General features: G+C 38.6%; 1 protein-coding gene across 1 annotated transcript in view; it reads left to right on the top strand.

The window, feature by feature from the left end:
• The first annotated feature begins 8,375 nt into the window (after positions 1-8,375).
• The window catches only part of AQR (aquarius intron-binding spliceosomal factor), a 78,789-nt gene continuing 72,306 nt past the window's right edge, over positions 8,376-14,858 (top strand). Inside the window, exons 1-3 of the mRNA XM_043471403.1 lie at positions 8,376-8,664; positions 11,927-11,983; positions 14,059-14,099. Of these exons, the coding sequence (XP_043327338.1) occupies positions 8,590-8,664; positions 11,927-11,983; positions 14,059-14,099 (173 nt within the window). The 5' untranslated portion in view covers positions 8,376-8,589. The remainder of the gene's footprint in view (positions 8,665-11,926; positions 11,984-14,058; positions 14,100-14,858) is intronic.

Raw genomic sequence — 14,858 nt, 5'->3', positions numbered from 1 at the left:
GCTAATCTAAAAATCCTTAAGAATGACATTTCCTAGTAATAAGATAAAATAGCCATAATCTTTCTAAGGTGAAAAGAATGGGTGGGTATTTATCCTAACATATTCAGATATACTTGGTGACAGGCCCTCTATTAAAATAGACAAGTGAACAATTTTACATCCCACTGTAAGAACTCTCTGTGGGGTGGGGAGAAAAAGTTGGTCTGCTGCTTTTTACAAGTGAATTTTGAGAAACCTGGGTTTGATTCACAAGAGGTTAAACAACAGTACAGATAAAATCCCAACAATTTACAAACATACAGGAGAGTCATGTTTTAAAGAGTAATTTCTTTATTCTTGAGATATGTTCCTCAAGTGCAAGTAAGATGCTGGTTTATAGAATTTACTTTACACAAGAACATTTCTGTTAGGTAAAAGCAAAGGACAACTAGTTCATCTTTTCCAAGAATAAAAGTTCAAGGTTTTTTCTTTAATATGTCTGAAATTATCTATTTGGGGATTTTCCTAAGCTATTTATGTAATTTTATTTGAACTTAATGATTTATATACTCCTTTCCCAGCCCTAACAGAGAATCCTAACAGTGTTGTGTTTGTGTGATTATTAGATTTTGTTTGCCCAGATGATACTACTATACATTTTTTTTTTTTGCCCACGCCTTTTTAAGCTGTTTCATATTGAAAGTTGGAATATTGTAAAAATTTTGTCAAAGATGTACTGTAGTGCTATTTGAAGTACCTTTAATTAAATACATTTATTATCACTACACTCCTCTTGTGGGAACTTTATAGGGATGAAAATAAACTGTCTACATCATGATAAGAAGATTAAACATTAGATGTTAAATGATTTGCTGCATGCTCCAACTGTTATTATTGTTGAATCAATTACTTCAGTTTTCTGAAAAAAATAAAGTTTTAAATATCTTTAAACAAAAGTAGAAGAATTTTTCATTTAGACAGGAGCAGGCTGTAGCATGATTATTTACTGAGATAGTTTGACTGAGTTAGTGGAATTATTGTTTTGTACTGCCATAGGGCCTATGAGGAGCTTCCCTGGTGGCACGGTGGTAAAGAATCTGCCTGCCAATGCAGGAAATGTAAAAGACATGGATTTGAGCCCTGGGTTGGGAAGATCCCCTGGAGTAGTAAATGACAACCCACTCCAGTATCCTTCCCTGGAAGCTTCCATGGACAGAGGAGCCTGGCAGGCTACTGTGCATGGGGTCACATCTGTGACTGAGCACACACACGGGGCCTATTAGGAGAAAATGTATGTGGAGGGAAAGATGAAGATTCTTGAAAAATTCAAATTTCAGAATATTTTTACATTTGAAATTGTACAGTTTGGACTTTTTTTTAAAAGGGAAGATCATATAGAATAGAAACAAGGTACTGATAGGCAAACACTCCTGGGCCCATTCCAATCTGCCTTTTCCACTGAACTTTCTAACATAGTTCATTGTTTGCTTCCTTCTTCATAATAAGTTTCTTTGACAGCTTCTTAGCACTTGCAAAAGGATATGTTAACTCCCTTCCATGTCACATGATATCTTGTTCATTTATCCTCCTCACTGGCCTCCCTCTCCAGATTTGTACTGAAGGAACAAAGTCATTTCCTCCAATACATATTCTTGTTACTCCTGATTCCATCTTACCTACATAAGAGCGGTGGCTGCGCGGCGCTGGAGCGGCAGGCAGCTGAGGAGATACCCCACGTCCAAGGTCACAGAAACCCCACTAAGACGGTAGGCACCGAGAGAGGGCATCAGAGGGCAGACAGACTGAAACTACAATCACAGAAACTAACCACTCTAACCACATGGACCACAGCCTTCTAACTCAGTGAAACTATGAGCCACACTGTGTAGGGCCACCCAGGACGGCCTGGTCATGGTGGACACTTCTGACAGGGTGTGGTCTGCTGGAGAAGGGAATGGCAAGCCACCTCCGTATTCTTGCCTTGAGAACCCCATGAACAGTATGAAAAGGCAAAAAGAGAGGACACTGAAAGATGAAGTTTCCAGGTCGGAAGGTGCCCAATGTGATACTGGCGATCTGTGGAGAAATAACTCCAGAAAGAGTGAAGAGACGGAGCCAAAGCAAAAACAACACCCAGTTGTGGATGTGACTGGTGATGGAAGTTAAGTCAGATGCGGTAAAGAGCAATATTGCATAGGAACCTGGAATGTTAGGTCAACCTTGATTCATGAATCAAGGCAAACTGAAAGTGGTCAAACAGGAGATGACAAGTGTGAACGTTGACATTTTAGGAATCAGCGAACTAAAATGGACTGGAATGGGTGAATTTGACTCAGATGACCATTGTATCTACTACTGTGGGCAAGAATCCCTTAGAAGAAATGGAGTAGCCATCATAGTCAACAAGAGTCCAAAATGCAGTACTTGGATTCAATCTCAAAAATGACAGAATGATCTCTGTTCATTTCCAAGGCAAACCATTCAATATCATGGTAATCCAAGCCTATGCCCCCACCAGTAATGCTGAAGAAGCTGAAGTTGAACAGTTCTATGAAGACCTACAGGACCTTTTAGAACTAACACCCAAAAAAGATGTTCTTTTCATTATAGGGGACTGGAATGCAAAAGTAGGAAGTCAAGAAACACCTGGAGTAACAGGCAAATTTGGCCTTGGAGTATGGAATGAAGCAGGGCAAAGGCTGATAGAGTTTTGCCAAGAGAATGCACTGGTCATAGCAAACACCCTTTTCCAACAACAGAAGAGAAGACTCTACACATGGATATCACCAGATGGTCAACACTGAAATCAGATTGATTATATTCTTTGCAGTCAAAGATGGAGAAGCTCTATACAGTCAGCAAAAACAAGACCGGGATCTGACTGTGGCTCAGATCATGAACTCCTTATTGCCAAATTCAGACTTAAATGAAGAAAGTAGGGAACATCACTAGACCATGCAGTTATGACCTAAATCAAATCCCTTACGATTATACAATGGAAGTGAGAAATAGATTCAAGGGACTAGATCTGATAGACAGAGCGCCTGATGAACTATGGACAGAGGTTCATAACATTGTACAGGAGACAGGGATCAAGACCATCCCCAAGAAAAAGAAACGCAAAAGAGCAAAATGGCTGTCTGAGGAGGACTTCAAATAGCTGTGAAAAGAAGAGAAGCAAAAGAGGAAAGGAAAAATAAACCCATTTGAATGCAAAGTTCCAAAGAATAGCAAGGAGAGATAAGAAAGCCTTCCTCAGCGATCAGTGCAAAGAAATAGAGGAAAACAATAGAATGGGAAAGACTAGAGATATCTTCAAGAAAGTGAGAGCTACCTAGGGAACATTTCATGCAAAGATGGGCTCAATAAAGGACAGAAATTGTATGGACCTAACAGAAGCAGAAGATATTAAGAAGAGGTGGCAAGAATACACCGAAGAACTGTACAAAAAAGATGTTCACAACCCAGATAATCACAATGGTGTGATCACTCACCTAGAGCCAGACATCCTGGAATGTGAAGTCAAGTGGGCCTTAGGAAGCATCAGTACGAACAAAGCTAATGGAGGTGATGGAATTCCATTTGAGCTATTTCAAATCCTGAAAGATGATGCTGTGAAAGTGCTGCACTCAACATGCCAGCAAATGTGGAAAACTCAGCAGTGGCCAAAGGACTGGAAAAGATCAGTTTTCATTCCAATCCCAAAGAAAGGCAATGCCAAAGAATGCTCAAACTACCGCACAATTGCACTCATCTCACACTCTAGTAAAGTAATGCTCCAAATTCTCCAAGCCTTCAACAATACATGAACTGTGAGCTTCCAGATGTTCAAGATGGTTTTAGAAAAGCCAGAGGAACCAGAGATCAAATTGCCAACATCAAAAAAGCAAGAGAGTTCCAGAAAAACATTTACTTCTGCTTTTGTGACTATGCCAAAGCATTTGATTGTGTGGCTCTCAACAAACTGTGGAAAATTCTGAAAGAGATGGGAATACCAGACCACTGACCTGCCTCTTGAGAAATCTATATGCAAGTCAGGAAGCAACAGTTAAAAATGGACATGGAACAACAGACTGGTTCCAAATAGAAAAGGAGTACGTCAAGGCTGTATATTGTCACCCTGCTTATTTAACTTATATGCAGAGTACATCATGAGAAACACTGGGCTGGGTGGAGCACACACAACCTGGAATCAAGATTTCCAGGAGAAATATCAACAACCTCAGATATGTAGATGACACTACCCTTATTGCAGAAAGTGAAGAACTAAAGAGCCTCTTAATTAAAGTGAAAGAGGAGAGTGAAAAAGTTGGCTTAAAGCTCAACATTCAGAAAACTAAGTTCGTGGTATCCAGTCGCATCACTTCATGGCAAATAGATGAGGAAACAGTGGCAGATGTTATTTTTGGGGGCTCCAAAATCACTGCAGATGGTGACTGCAGCCCTGAAATTAAAAGACACCTGCTCCTTGGAAGAAAAGCTATGACCAACCTAGAAGGCATATTAAAATGCAGAGACATTACTTTGCCAACAAAAGTCCATCTAGTCAGAGCTATGGTTTTTCCAGTAGTCATGTATGGATGTGAGAGTTGGACTGTAAAGAAAGCTGAGAGCCAAAGAATTGATGCTTTTGAACTGTGGCATTGGAGAAGACTCTTGAGAGTCCCTCGGACTGCAAGGAGATCCAACCAGTCCATCCTAAAGGAGATCAGTCCTGAGTGTTCACTGCAAGGACCGATGCTGAAGCTGAAACTCCAATACTTTGGCCACCTGATGTGAAGAGCTGACTCATTTGACCTGACCTCAAAGACCCTGATGATGGGAAAGGTTAAAGGCGGGGGGAGAAGGGGACAACAGAGCATAAGATGGTTGGATGGCATCACCAACTCAACGGACATGAGTTTGGGTAAACTCTGGGATTTGATGATGGACAGGGAGGCCTGGCGTGCTGCAGTCCATGGGGTCGCAAAGAGTCAGACATAACTGAGTGACTGAACTGACTGAACTGACCTTACCTACATAATATGAATTTAAATTAGATACAAACTTTCATACTCTATTCAAAGTAGAGATTTATTTGAGCCAGGTTTAATTTGTTTTTATTCCATCATTATGCAAGGAAACTAAAGTTTAATGTGCAGAAATCAGATTTCAATTTACACTATGTAAGATAACCGATGATAATTGAACACTTTTTTAAGGGGATAGCACCATGTTTGAAGTCTGCCTGTCTCTTAAGAATCCTTTATTAGAAGTGATGTTGGCTAGGACTGTTTCATGCAGAGAGCTGCTCTTCAGAAGTGGTGAAAGGACACACTAATTCCTTTCTTGTTGAGGTTTCTCTTATTGTCAGGTAGGAGGGGTTAGAATTTCAGGACTAACTGCTGGAATTCTATTAGCACTATTCCATTAGAGAAACAGAATTCTATTAGAGGAAAAAGGAGAACTAAACTGAAAAAGAAAAGTGGTACAATGGTGTTATTAAACAACATGGAACATGTAATATTTTACATCTGTATTGACTAACTTCTATTCATTCTCTGAAGTTTAAGCTTAAACACTTCTTCCTCTTTTGGTTTACCCTAGCACTCCATTTCCAGGGATCCCACTGCTTTTTGTTCTTAACTATGTTAATTGTCCCTGTTGATTAGTCGTTTTCAGACTTTAGTGTGCACTGGAACCTCTAGAGGGCTTGTTAAAAGCGAGATTGATGAGCTGCACCCTCAGAGTTTCTGATTCAGTATTTGGGGCTGGGCCTGAAAATTTGCACTTAAACAAGTTATGTTATTGCTTTATTGAAACTACACTTTGTGAACCATTGAGTTAAAGTGTTGTTAGCAATACATGTTTCTGGAAACCAAGAGAAGGCATGATTTTATGTTTTATAAATAAAACAGTATCTAATGTTGGTACATTCTCAAATGTTTACTGAATATTTAAAGAAATGAATGGAGTCATCATTACAAGCTCTTATATTATCTGTAAATCTCTATTTTCATTTAGAGCCTTTCATTCACTCTTGGAATGAGTTTGCCTTCTAATGTGTTGAGGTCCCTTCATGATGTTTTTGATTGTCAAAATCTTATCTACCTTTCAACTCTCATCATAAAAGCTTTTCAGAAAATCTTATTTTACCTTTTGTTTTATAGACTTTATTTGTAATTAAAGTGTAATTAGATACTTTATGTATTCAAAATCTGTTGCATTTAAAATTATGATCATGCAAATCATCTTTAGTTCTAAAAACAAACTTTGTACCATATAAATTAGGAGAAGAAAAGGACTCCATATTTAATTTTCATATTTACAGACACTTTTGTTTTTCCTTCACAACTGTTTATTTTCAAACAAGGCTATAGATATTACAAAATTCAAATGTTTCAAAAGGGTGAAAAATGTAAAATAAGACTTCCCTTGCTCCTGTTCTTCCCTCCCCCAGTACTTCCTCCCTAGAGGCAACTGTGTTACCAGTTTCTTGCCTATGGTAATCCAGGCAAGGTTTACTAGAGACACATGTTTAATTTTTAAATGGATTTGTTAGCGGTAGAAGTATGCATTCAAACTCAATGATAAGATAAAACTAGCAATTCGATTAAAAATTGGGCAAACAATTTGAATAGAGGATTCCACAATCATGAATGGCAAAGAAGCACAGGGACACTCAACATCATTAGTCATTAGGGTAATACAAATTAAAGTTACAATGAGATATGCCACATAACTATTAAAATGGCAAAAATTAAAAAGACTATACCAACTGTGGATGAGAAAGAAGTGGAATTGGAACTCTCATACACTGCTGTTGTGAATATAAATAGTACAATTACTTAAGAAAATAGGCAGTTTCTTAAAAACTTAAGCATACACCTATCATATGACCCAACTATTTCACTCCTATGTATTTACTTGAGAAAGGGAAACACATGTCAACATTAAGTATGCTCTTAGTGCATTATTTGGAACAGTCAAGAACTGGAAACAATTGAAATGCTCATCCATAGATGTGTAGGTTAACAAACAGTGCTATGTCCATAAAATAGACTAGTACTCAGCAATAAAAAGGAATGAACTATTAATACATGCATCAACATGGATGAACCTCAAGATCATTATGTTGGGCTTCCCTGGTGGTACGGTGGATGAGAATCCAGTTGACAATTCAGGGGCCACTGGTTCAATTCCTGGTCCGGGGAGATTCCCCGTGCTCTGGAGAAGCTAAACCTACGCACCACAACTACTGATCCCATACTCTAGGGCTTTCCAGTCACAACTACTGAGCCCAGACACTACAACTACTGAAGCTCGTGTGCTTAGAGTCTGCGCTCTGAAACAAGAGAAGCTTCTACAAAGAGAAGCCTGTGCACTGCAAAAAAATAGCCTCTGCTTACCACAACTAGAGAAAGCCCAAGCACAGCAACAAAGACCCAGCTCAGCCAGTAAGATAAATAAATAATAAAAATCATTATGTTGAGTGAAAAAAAAGAAAGAAAAATGTACATACTATATTATTTCATATTTGTAAAATCTTATTAAAAGTATATTAATCTGTAGATTAATATACTTTAGATTAATAGATTAGACTGTAGATTAACATACATTAATATACATTATATATTAATCTGTAGGTTAATATACTTTTAATAGGATTTTACAAAAATGAAATAATATAGTATATACCTTTTTATTTAGTGACAGAGGGGCTTTCGAGGTTGCTCAGTGGTAAACAATCTACCTGCCAGTGCAGGTGATGCTGAGACACAGGTTTGATCCCTGGGTCGGGAAGATCCCCTGGAGAAGGAAATGGCAACCCACTCCAGTATTCTTGCCTGGGAAATCCCATGGACAGAGGAGCCTGGTGGGCTGCAGTCCATGGGGTCGCAAAGAGTTGGACATGACTGAAGTGACTTAGCATGCATAGTGACAAAAAGATCAGTGCGAATGGATGGGTAGAAGAGGGATACGAGTGGATCGCAAAGGAGTAGGAAACTTTTAGGGACACTGGATATGCTTATTATTATGACTTTGGTAATGGCTTCACAGATGTGTGCCTATGAAAAAAAGATCAAATTTCACACAAAATATGTGCAGTTCATTATAGACTAATTTATATTTCCATGAATCGGTTTAAAACGTTAAAATCAAGCCTTGCCTCCCGGTCTAATTTTTTTTCACTACTACTTTTTTTTTTTTTTTTTTTTTTTAGGGTTTAAAGAAATCCCAAGTCTCCCTCTTCCTCCCCAACGCTAACAACAAAACCTCCACCAACACCGTCTATCAGGCCGCTGAGACATCAATCCAGTCTCGCTGGTGTTTTTCTGTCGGTTTCCCACTAGGGGGCAGAAGCGGGAGAGGCCGAAGCTCTTTTGCTTCTCTAGCTCAGAGCCGCCACTTCGCATGCACTTCCGGCCTTGTTGTGTTCCGCTTCCCGAAGAATGTACAAGCTGCGGTACGCGTTCCCAGTGAGACTGTAAACCCTGAGGGTCTTCAGCCCCGCCGAATTTTTGCATCTCGGAATCAGGCAGCTGCACTCGCCTCTTAGGGGAGGTTCATCGGATTCACCGCTGCTCGGAGCGGTCCTTTCTTTTCCACTGGAGCGGAGAGAGTGCTGCCATGACGGCCCCTGCTCAGCCCAAGAAAATCGTGGCCCCTACGGTGTCCCAGATCAACGCGGAGTTCGTGACCCAGGTGGGCTAGGGCGAGTCTGGCGTGTGTGAAGGGATGAGGACTCTGAGGCTGTGAGGCCAGGGGGTGGAATTTTCCTCGGGGAGGGAGCACCCAGGAAGAATTTGTTCATCAATTCATTAACTCAGGTCTTTTTACTGAAGTGTAAGTGCTGTGTGCCAGCTACCGTACTAGCTCTTGGGGAAACCGTGGTTAAAGAGGCTCTGCCCTGAGGAGTTCACATTCCAGGGGATACAGAAACATGAAAAGAACGCTTTCATGCTAGAGTTTGTCTCTGGAGCGATGAATTCGCAGAAGGAACACCCCAGTCTACCTGAGACTGGCAAGATTTCGTAGCAGAGGTGATGCTGAAATGAGGGTTGAAGGAGGGATAGGCTTATTCTTCTCCTTAGAGTAACCTCGATCTTTGAGCGGAGTGATGAGAATCAGACAAGAGACTTGCTCCAAATAAATGCGTCTAGGAAGAGCAGTCTCCGATGCTAATGTGTGAGTGTTCCTCTAGAACCCGTTACTGTGTTTTATTGTGAACCGCTGTTGGCTTTGAACAGGGAAATACAATCCCGGTAGCTCTTAGCAACATTCCTAATCCTTATTTGTTGTTTGGGGTATTGACTAACAGTGCAAGTAGCTCAAAGTAGAACTTACTACTCACCAACTTCTTTCTTCTCTATTCCCTGTCTCAGCAGATTTGCCAAGGCAGAAGCATAGGAGTCACTTTGAGTCCTTCTTTTTCTAGCCTGCACTTTGCTACATTCTAAGTGTCTCTTAAATCTGTCTGCTTTCTGTGCCCTAAGCCAGGTTTCCATGGTTTTCTTCCTGGACCTAGGTATCCTAACCTGTGTTCGTGTCTTTCCACTTGCTCTCCTCAAGTTCATTTTTCATATTGCTGTCAGAGTTATTTTACCCAAGTACAGATCTGATCACCTCACTTATCTTCTTACAATTTCTAATGAGTCCTAATTGCCCTTAGGATAATGACTGGAATCATCCCGTGTTTTATAATCTAGCCTGTGCTTATATCCAGTTTTGTCTGTTATTTCCCCTTTTCTAATTGTGTTTTAGCCATACTGAACTGCACTTAATTGTGCTGTGTTATCTTCCACCTCCTGGCCTTTCAACATTGTTCCCTCTACTTAGAATCCTAATCCTCTCCGCCCCCCCCCCCCCACCATTTTCTTATATGGTTAATTCATTGTCATCAGTCTACATTAATTTGGAGAGGTTTTTGCGGACAACTTAGACTAGATTGTTATGGTTGTTCAGTCGCTAAGTTGTGTCCAACTCTTTGCAACCCCATGAACTGAAGCACACTAGGCTTCCCTGTCCTTCCCTACCTCCCTTTGCTTGAATTCATGTCCAGTGAGTCGCTGATGCCATCCAACCATCTCATCCTCTTGTTACGCCTTCTCCTCCTGCCTTCAGTCTTTGGAAGACTCATTAGAGTCTTCCAATGAATCAGCTCTTCCCATCAGGTAGTCAAAGTATTGGAGCTTCAGCTTCAGCATCAGTCCTTCCAGTGAATATTCAAGATTGATTTCCTTTAGGATTGACTGGTTGGATCTCCTTGCTGTCCAAGGGATCTCAAGAGTCTTCTCCAGGACCACAATTCAAAAGCAACAGTTTTTAGGCTCTCAGCCTTCTTTATAGTCTCAACTCTCACTTCTATACATGACTGCTGGAAAAATCATAGCTTTGACTATATGGACCTTTGTCAGCAAAGTGATGTCTCTGCTTTTTAATATGCTGTTTAGGTTTGTCATAGCTCCAGACTAGATTAGAACCCTCTTTTCACATATACTTGAAATTTTTGGTAGAAGTTATTAGTTTCCTCGACTCAGGGAGCTTACAGTTTAGAGATGAGTCAGTAAATGAACAGGGTAGTTTCAAACAGTGATTATTGCTATCAGGAAAATGAAACGGCATTGTGACAGAGCAGGTGGAGTGTATGAAAGCAGTCGGGAAGTCCTCTCTGAGGTGATTTTGACCTAAGACCTGAATGCCAAAAAAGGAGTCCGGTTGGGGAAGAGCAGGGAAACAGTCTGGGAGAAGCAAGTGCAGATGCCTTATGGTGTGTATGTAAAGAAGCCAGGAGAGCGAACTTGTGAAAGGAAAGATGGTAGAGATGGGGACAGAGAGTATGTAGGCACAGTACCATTTCCCTGCCCCTCCTCCATGATTTCTGGGCACCTGGGGCACCTGACCAGAGAAGGTGCTTTCTAATGATTATTGAGTGAATGAGGTGTAGACGTTAAATCTTAGTTATAAAGAAGATCAGAGATCTGAATTCTGTGACCTCACTTTTTTAATGATAAGCATTTTTTTAGCAATAAAGTATTCTTAAAGTATGTACATTGTTTCTTTTGAGACATAATGCTATCCACTTAATAGACTACTGTTATTGTTATGTCCAACTCTTTTGTGACCCAGTGGACTGAGCCCGCCAGGTTCCTCTGTCCATGGGATTTTCCAGGCAAGAATACTGGAGTGGGTTGCCATTTCCTTCTCTAGGGGATCTTCCTGACGAAAGGATTGAAACCTAGTCTCCTGCATTGGAGACTTATTAGAAAAGACCCTGATGCTGGGAAAGATTGACGGCAGGAGGAGAAGGGGACAACAGAGGATGAGATGATTGGATGGTATCACTGACTTGATGGACATGAGTTTGAGCAAGCTCCAGGAGTTGGTGATGGACACGGAGGCCTGGTGTGCTGCAGTCCTTGTGTTAGCAAAGAGTTGGACATGACTAAGCGGCTAAACTGACTGACTCCTGCATTGGCAGGCCGATTCTTTACCACTGAGCCACCAGGGAAGCCCTCCTGAGTGTGCGCTAATCACTTAAAGATTTATTGTTTTGCAGATCAGCATTCCTGAGGACTTTGAATCTGGTGTTTAGTACTGGCTCACTTGTTAACATTTTACTGTGGGCAGCTCATTTAATTTTTCTAAACCTGGGTTTCCTTAGTTCTATGCTGAAGATGTTTGACTGTGGTTATTAACTTTCCCCTAGGGGTAATTAGAAAAGTATGTTTTGTTTTGTTTTTAAAATCACAGTAGCAGGGTGCCATGCAGGGCATTACTGACATTCAGTAGATTGTGGCCAAAGATGCTAACTGGTCTGCAAGCCCATGTAGTCCCCTTAGTAAGTAAATGACTCTTATCCAACGTGTCCCTGTGTCAGGAGTGCTTGTTACTGAATGATCTTGGTGTTTTAGCTCTACAGTGGTATGAATATATGACTTACTATTTATACTGTTTACTTTTGCAGTTAGCATGTAAATATTGGGCACCCCATATCAAGAAAAAGTCCCCCTTTGATATAAAGGTAAGTACTTTTGATTTGAAGCATCCTTTTCAAATAAGTATGCTCTTTGTGTCTCTTCTTCAAGAGCTGATTCATCGAAAGCTTTTCACTTTCTTTAAAAGTTAAAATGAATGGTTTTCTAAACTAATGATTACTCATAAGAGAAAATTTGAAAAATACAGAGGCTACACATAGGGGAATAAAAGATCATTACTCAGTGATCACCTCTATTATCAATCGTTTTCTTTCCTTTAAGCTTTTTAAAAAGCGTGTGTGGATTTTCCTGTTCATAGATTCTTAGATTGTTTTTGATTTCTCATTATTAGATGACCATGTAATGAATATCTTTGTAAATATACAGCAGTTTTCCTACAGTTTTTTTTGACAGTTCACCTAGGATAGAATCTATTGTTTTCTGGTTGTTGAACTGCAATAAAGATCTGCAATAATGGTGGAAGAGGGGTGACTTGTTTAGTGTATAGAATGGACTTAGGATTCATGTGACACAGTTTAGAATAATTGAAAAGGAAAAAGCCTAAACGTAAGATTAATTCTTACTGAAATAGTTTCTTGAAAAGAGGTCCTTACATGAAATAGAGCTGACATATTGCATGCCACTTAACATGTAGTAAAGACTGACATAAAGCTTTGCTATTATAAATCAAATTGTGGTACTTTAGGCACTCTTAGTAAAACTGAACCCCAAATTTCTTATTATTTGAGCTTAAATGTTTTATCTATAAATATATTTGTTTTGCCAGCAATCCCATTTTATTCATTAGGAAGATATTAAACTTGACATACATTAGTTACTCTTAATTATTGGCCAGTTGCTTTATCTTACTTTATGTTGTTTGGACATGTTTATGCTTGTATATGTTGGGTCTGGGAGTTCCTAGAGTCATTTTTCATTGATAACAAAATTATCTTGATGACGCTACTAGATTGAGTTGAACCTAATTAGATCAAGATTTTTAGAGATTAAATTTTAATCATTTAGATCGTTTTAGTTAATACTAGAGATAATTCTAGATAAAGCTATGTATGCCTGTTTAGAAAAATTTTATTTTAACTTGGTATTTAAAGATGATTATACCCTTCATTTTATTATTTTTTAATAAGTTAGATTTTGATAAAAAGCAGAAGAAAACAGAAATTTCATATAAATTCAAGATTTGCTTGCCTCATTGTCTTCCTGCCTTTACCACCCACAAACATTTATTTGACATGTGTACTCTGAGCAATTAAAAGATATCATAGTTACCATAAAATTATATTATACCATGTTAAAGCACTTCATAGTTTTAACTATTTTAAACTACTCTGTCACTAGCACTACTGTTACTTCTGCTACTGTTAACTGTTATTAAAGGCTCACCATGTGCAAGGACCTGGGCTGAGTTCTTTATGTGTGTTGTCTTTTAGCAAACCCATGGGGTACTTACTAGTATAATTAGATCCTTTTTGTATTCTGGGAAGCAGCGTCAGTAGCAGTCATGCACTTGGAGAGGTTGTCGCCATCAGCAGTGAAGGTGACTGCTTTGAATCAGGCTTCCAACTCCGGAACCTGAATTCTTAGGGATCATACCATCTTACCCCCGCTAACCCAAGTAATGTCCGCTAACCCAAGTAATGGAAATCTGAGGTTTTGTCATGCATCTGGAAAACGGAATGTAACGATTGGCGTTTGTTTCTCTTGTCTTTTTGTGCTTTCACTTTGCTTTCTGATTTTTGAAAACATTGTTAAAACTCTGAGATGAAGCCTGGTAACATTTAGTATACTTTGTTAAAACTATGTTTTAAAAATTATCCTGTTTTCCCTAGAAATGAAATAAATACATCATTTTAATAATTATTTCTATGATTATTTTTATGTAGACATATTTATTTTTTCTACTCCTTTGCTTTCTTGTTATTTTACATTTTGAGGAATATAATGGGATTATAAAAAGTATCTCTGAAGTATTCTTTCACTAGCAGTAATATTTGATAACTTTCCGAAGCAACTTGTTTTGTGTAATCTCAGTAACTGAAAACTCTCAGAGTCTGAAAAAAATTATTTGAGATATTAAACATTTTTATATTTTTAACAACAGGTGATTGAAGATATATATGAGAAAGAAATTGTCAAATCAAGGTAGGAACGAGTTTAATTTTTATACATAGGAATTAGATGGTTCTAACTTGGATCTCATCTGAGTTTCTAAACTAAATGTAATTATAAACCTGGAACTTTCTTTTCTTTCTTGATTTGGTCATCAAGGAGATGGTAGCTGGAAAAATTACATCTAACTGCTGAAGAGTCAAGATATTTCTTTGCCTTGTAATTTTTAACTCAGATTAGAGAGATTACGTTCTTTAGGGTTTATTTTGTTTTTGAAGGATGTGAGGAAGATTAAACATGGAGATTTTAAATTTTCAGTTCAGTTAATACTAATTTTCTTACCATTTTCTGATATATCTTTTCAAAAGATTATTTAAAAATTAGGAAAGTAAATGTACATGATAATTGAATACCAAATAATGAAATACATATTTTGTACAAGCTATATATGTAATAAAAAATTATTTTGAACAACACACAGAAGGGGGTAAGTGTCAGTAAATCTTCTTCCCTGACCCTTAACCCTCAGTGTCTTTATTTATATATACATGTGTTCCAGTTCCCTACCCCTGTGATTTTTTTAAAACCGTCTTGGACGTTTTTCCATATTTGCGCCTGTAGACATATGTGCCCAATCAGTGTTTTAAAAGGTAATTGACTAACCGTTTTAGTATGAAATGGAAACATTCATGTTATGAATGTCATAGACCTTATAAAATGGCAGATTTTATTTTTTTCATGTATTCCATGAAATTAGGAGGTAAATTTTACTAAATATTGTAAACACAGTGT

This window comes from Cervus canadensis, chromosome 6, assembly GCF_019320065.1.
Source record: "Cervus canadensis isolate Bull #8, Minnesota chromosome 6, ASM1932006v1, whole genome shotgun sequence".
Classification (NCBI taxonomy): Eukaryota; Metazoa; Chordata; class Mammalia; order Artiodactyla; family Cervidae; genus Cervus; species Cervus canadensis.
Note: the sequence above shows the minus strand (reverse complement) of the source record. Positions and strands in the feature narration are given on the sequence as shown.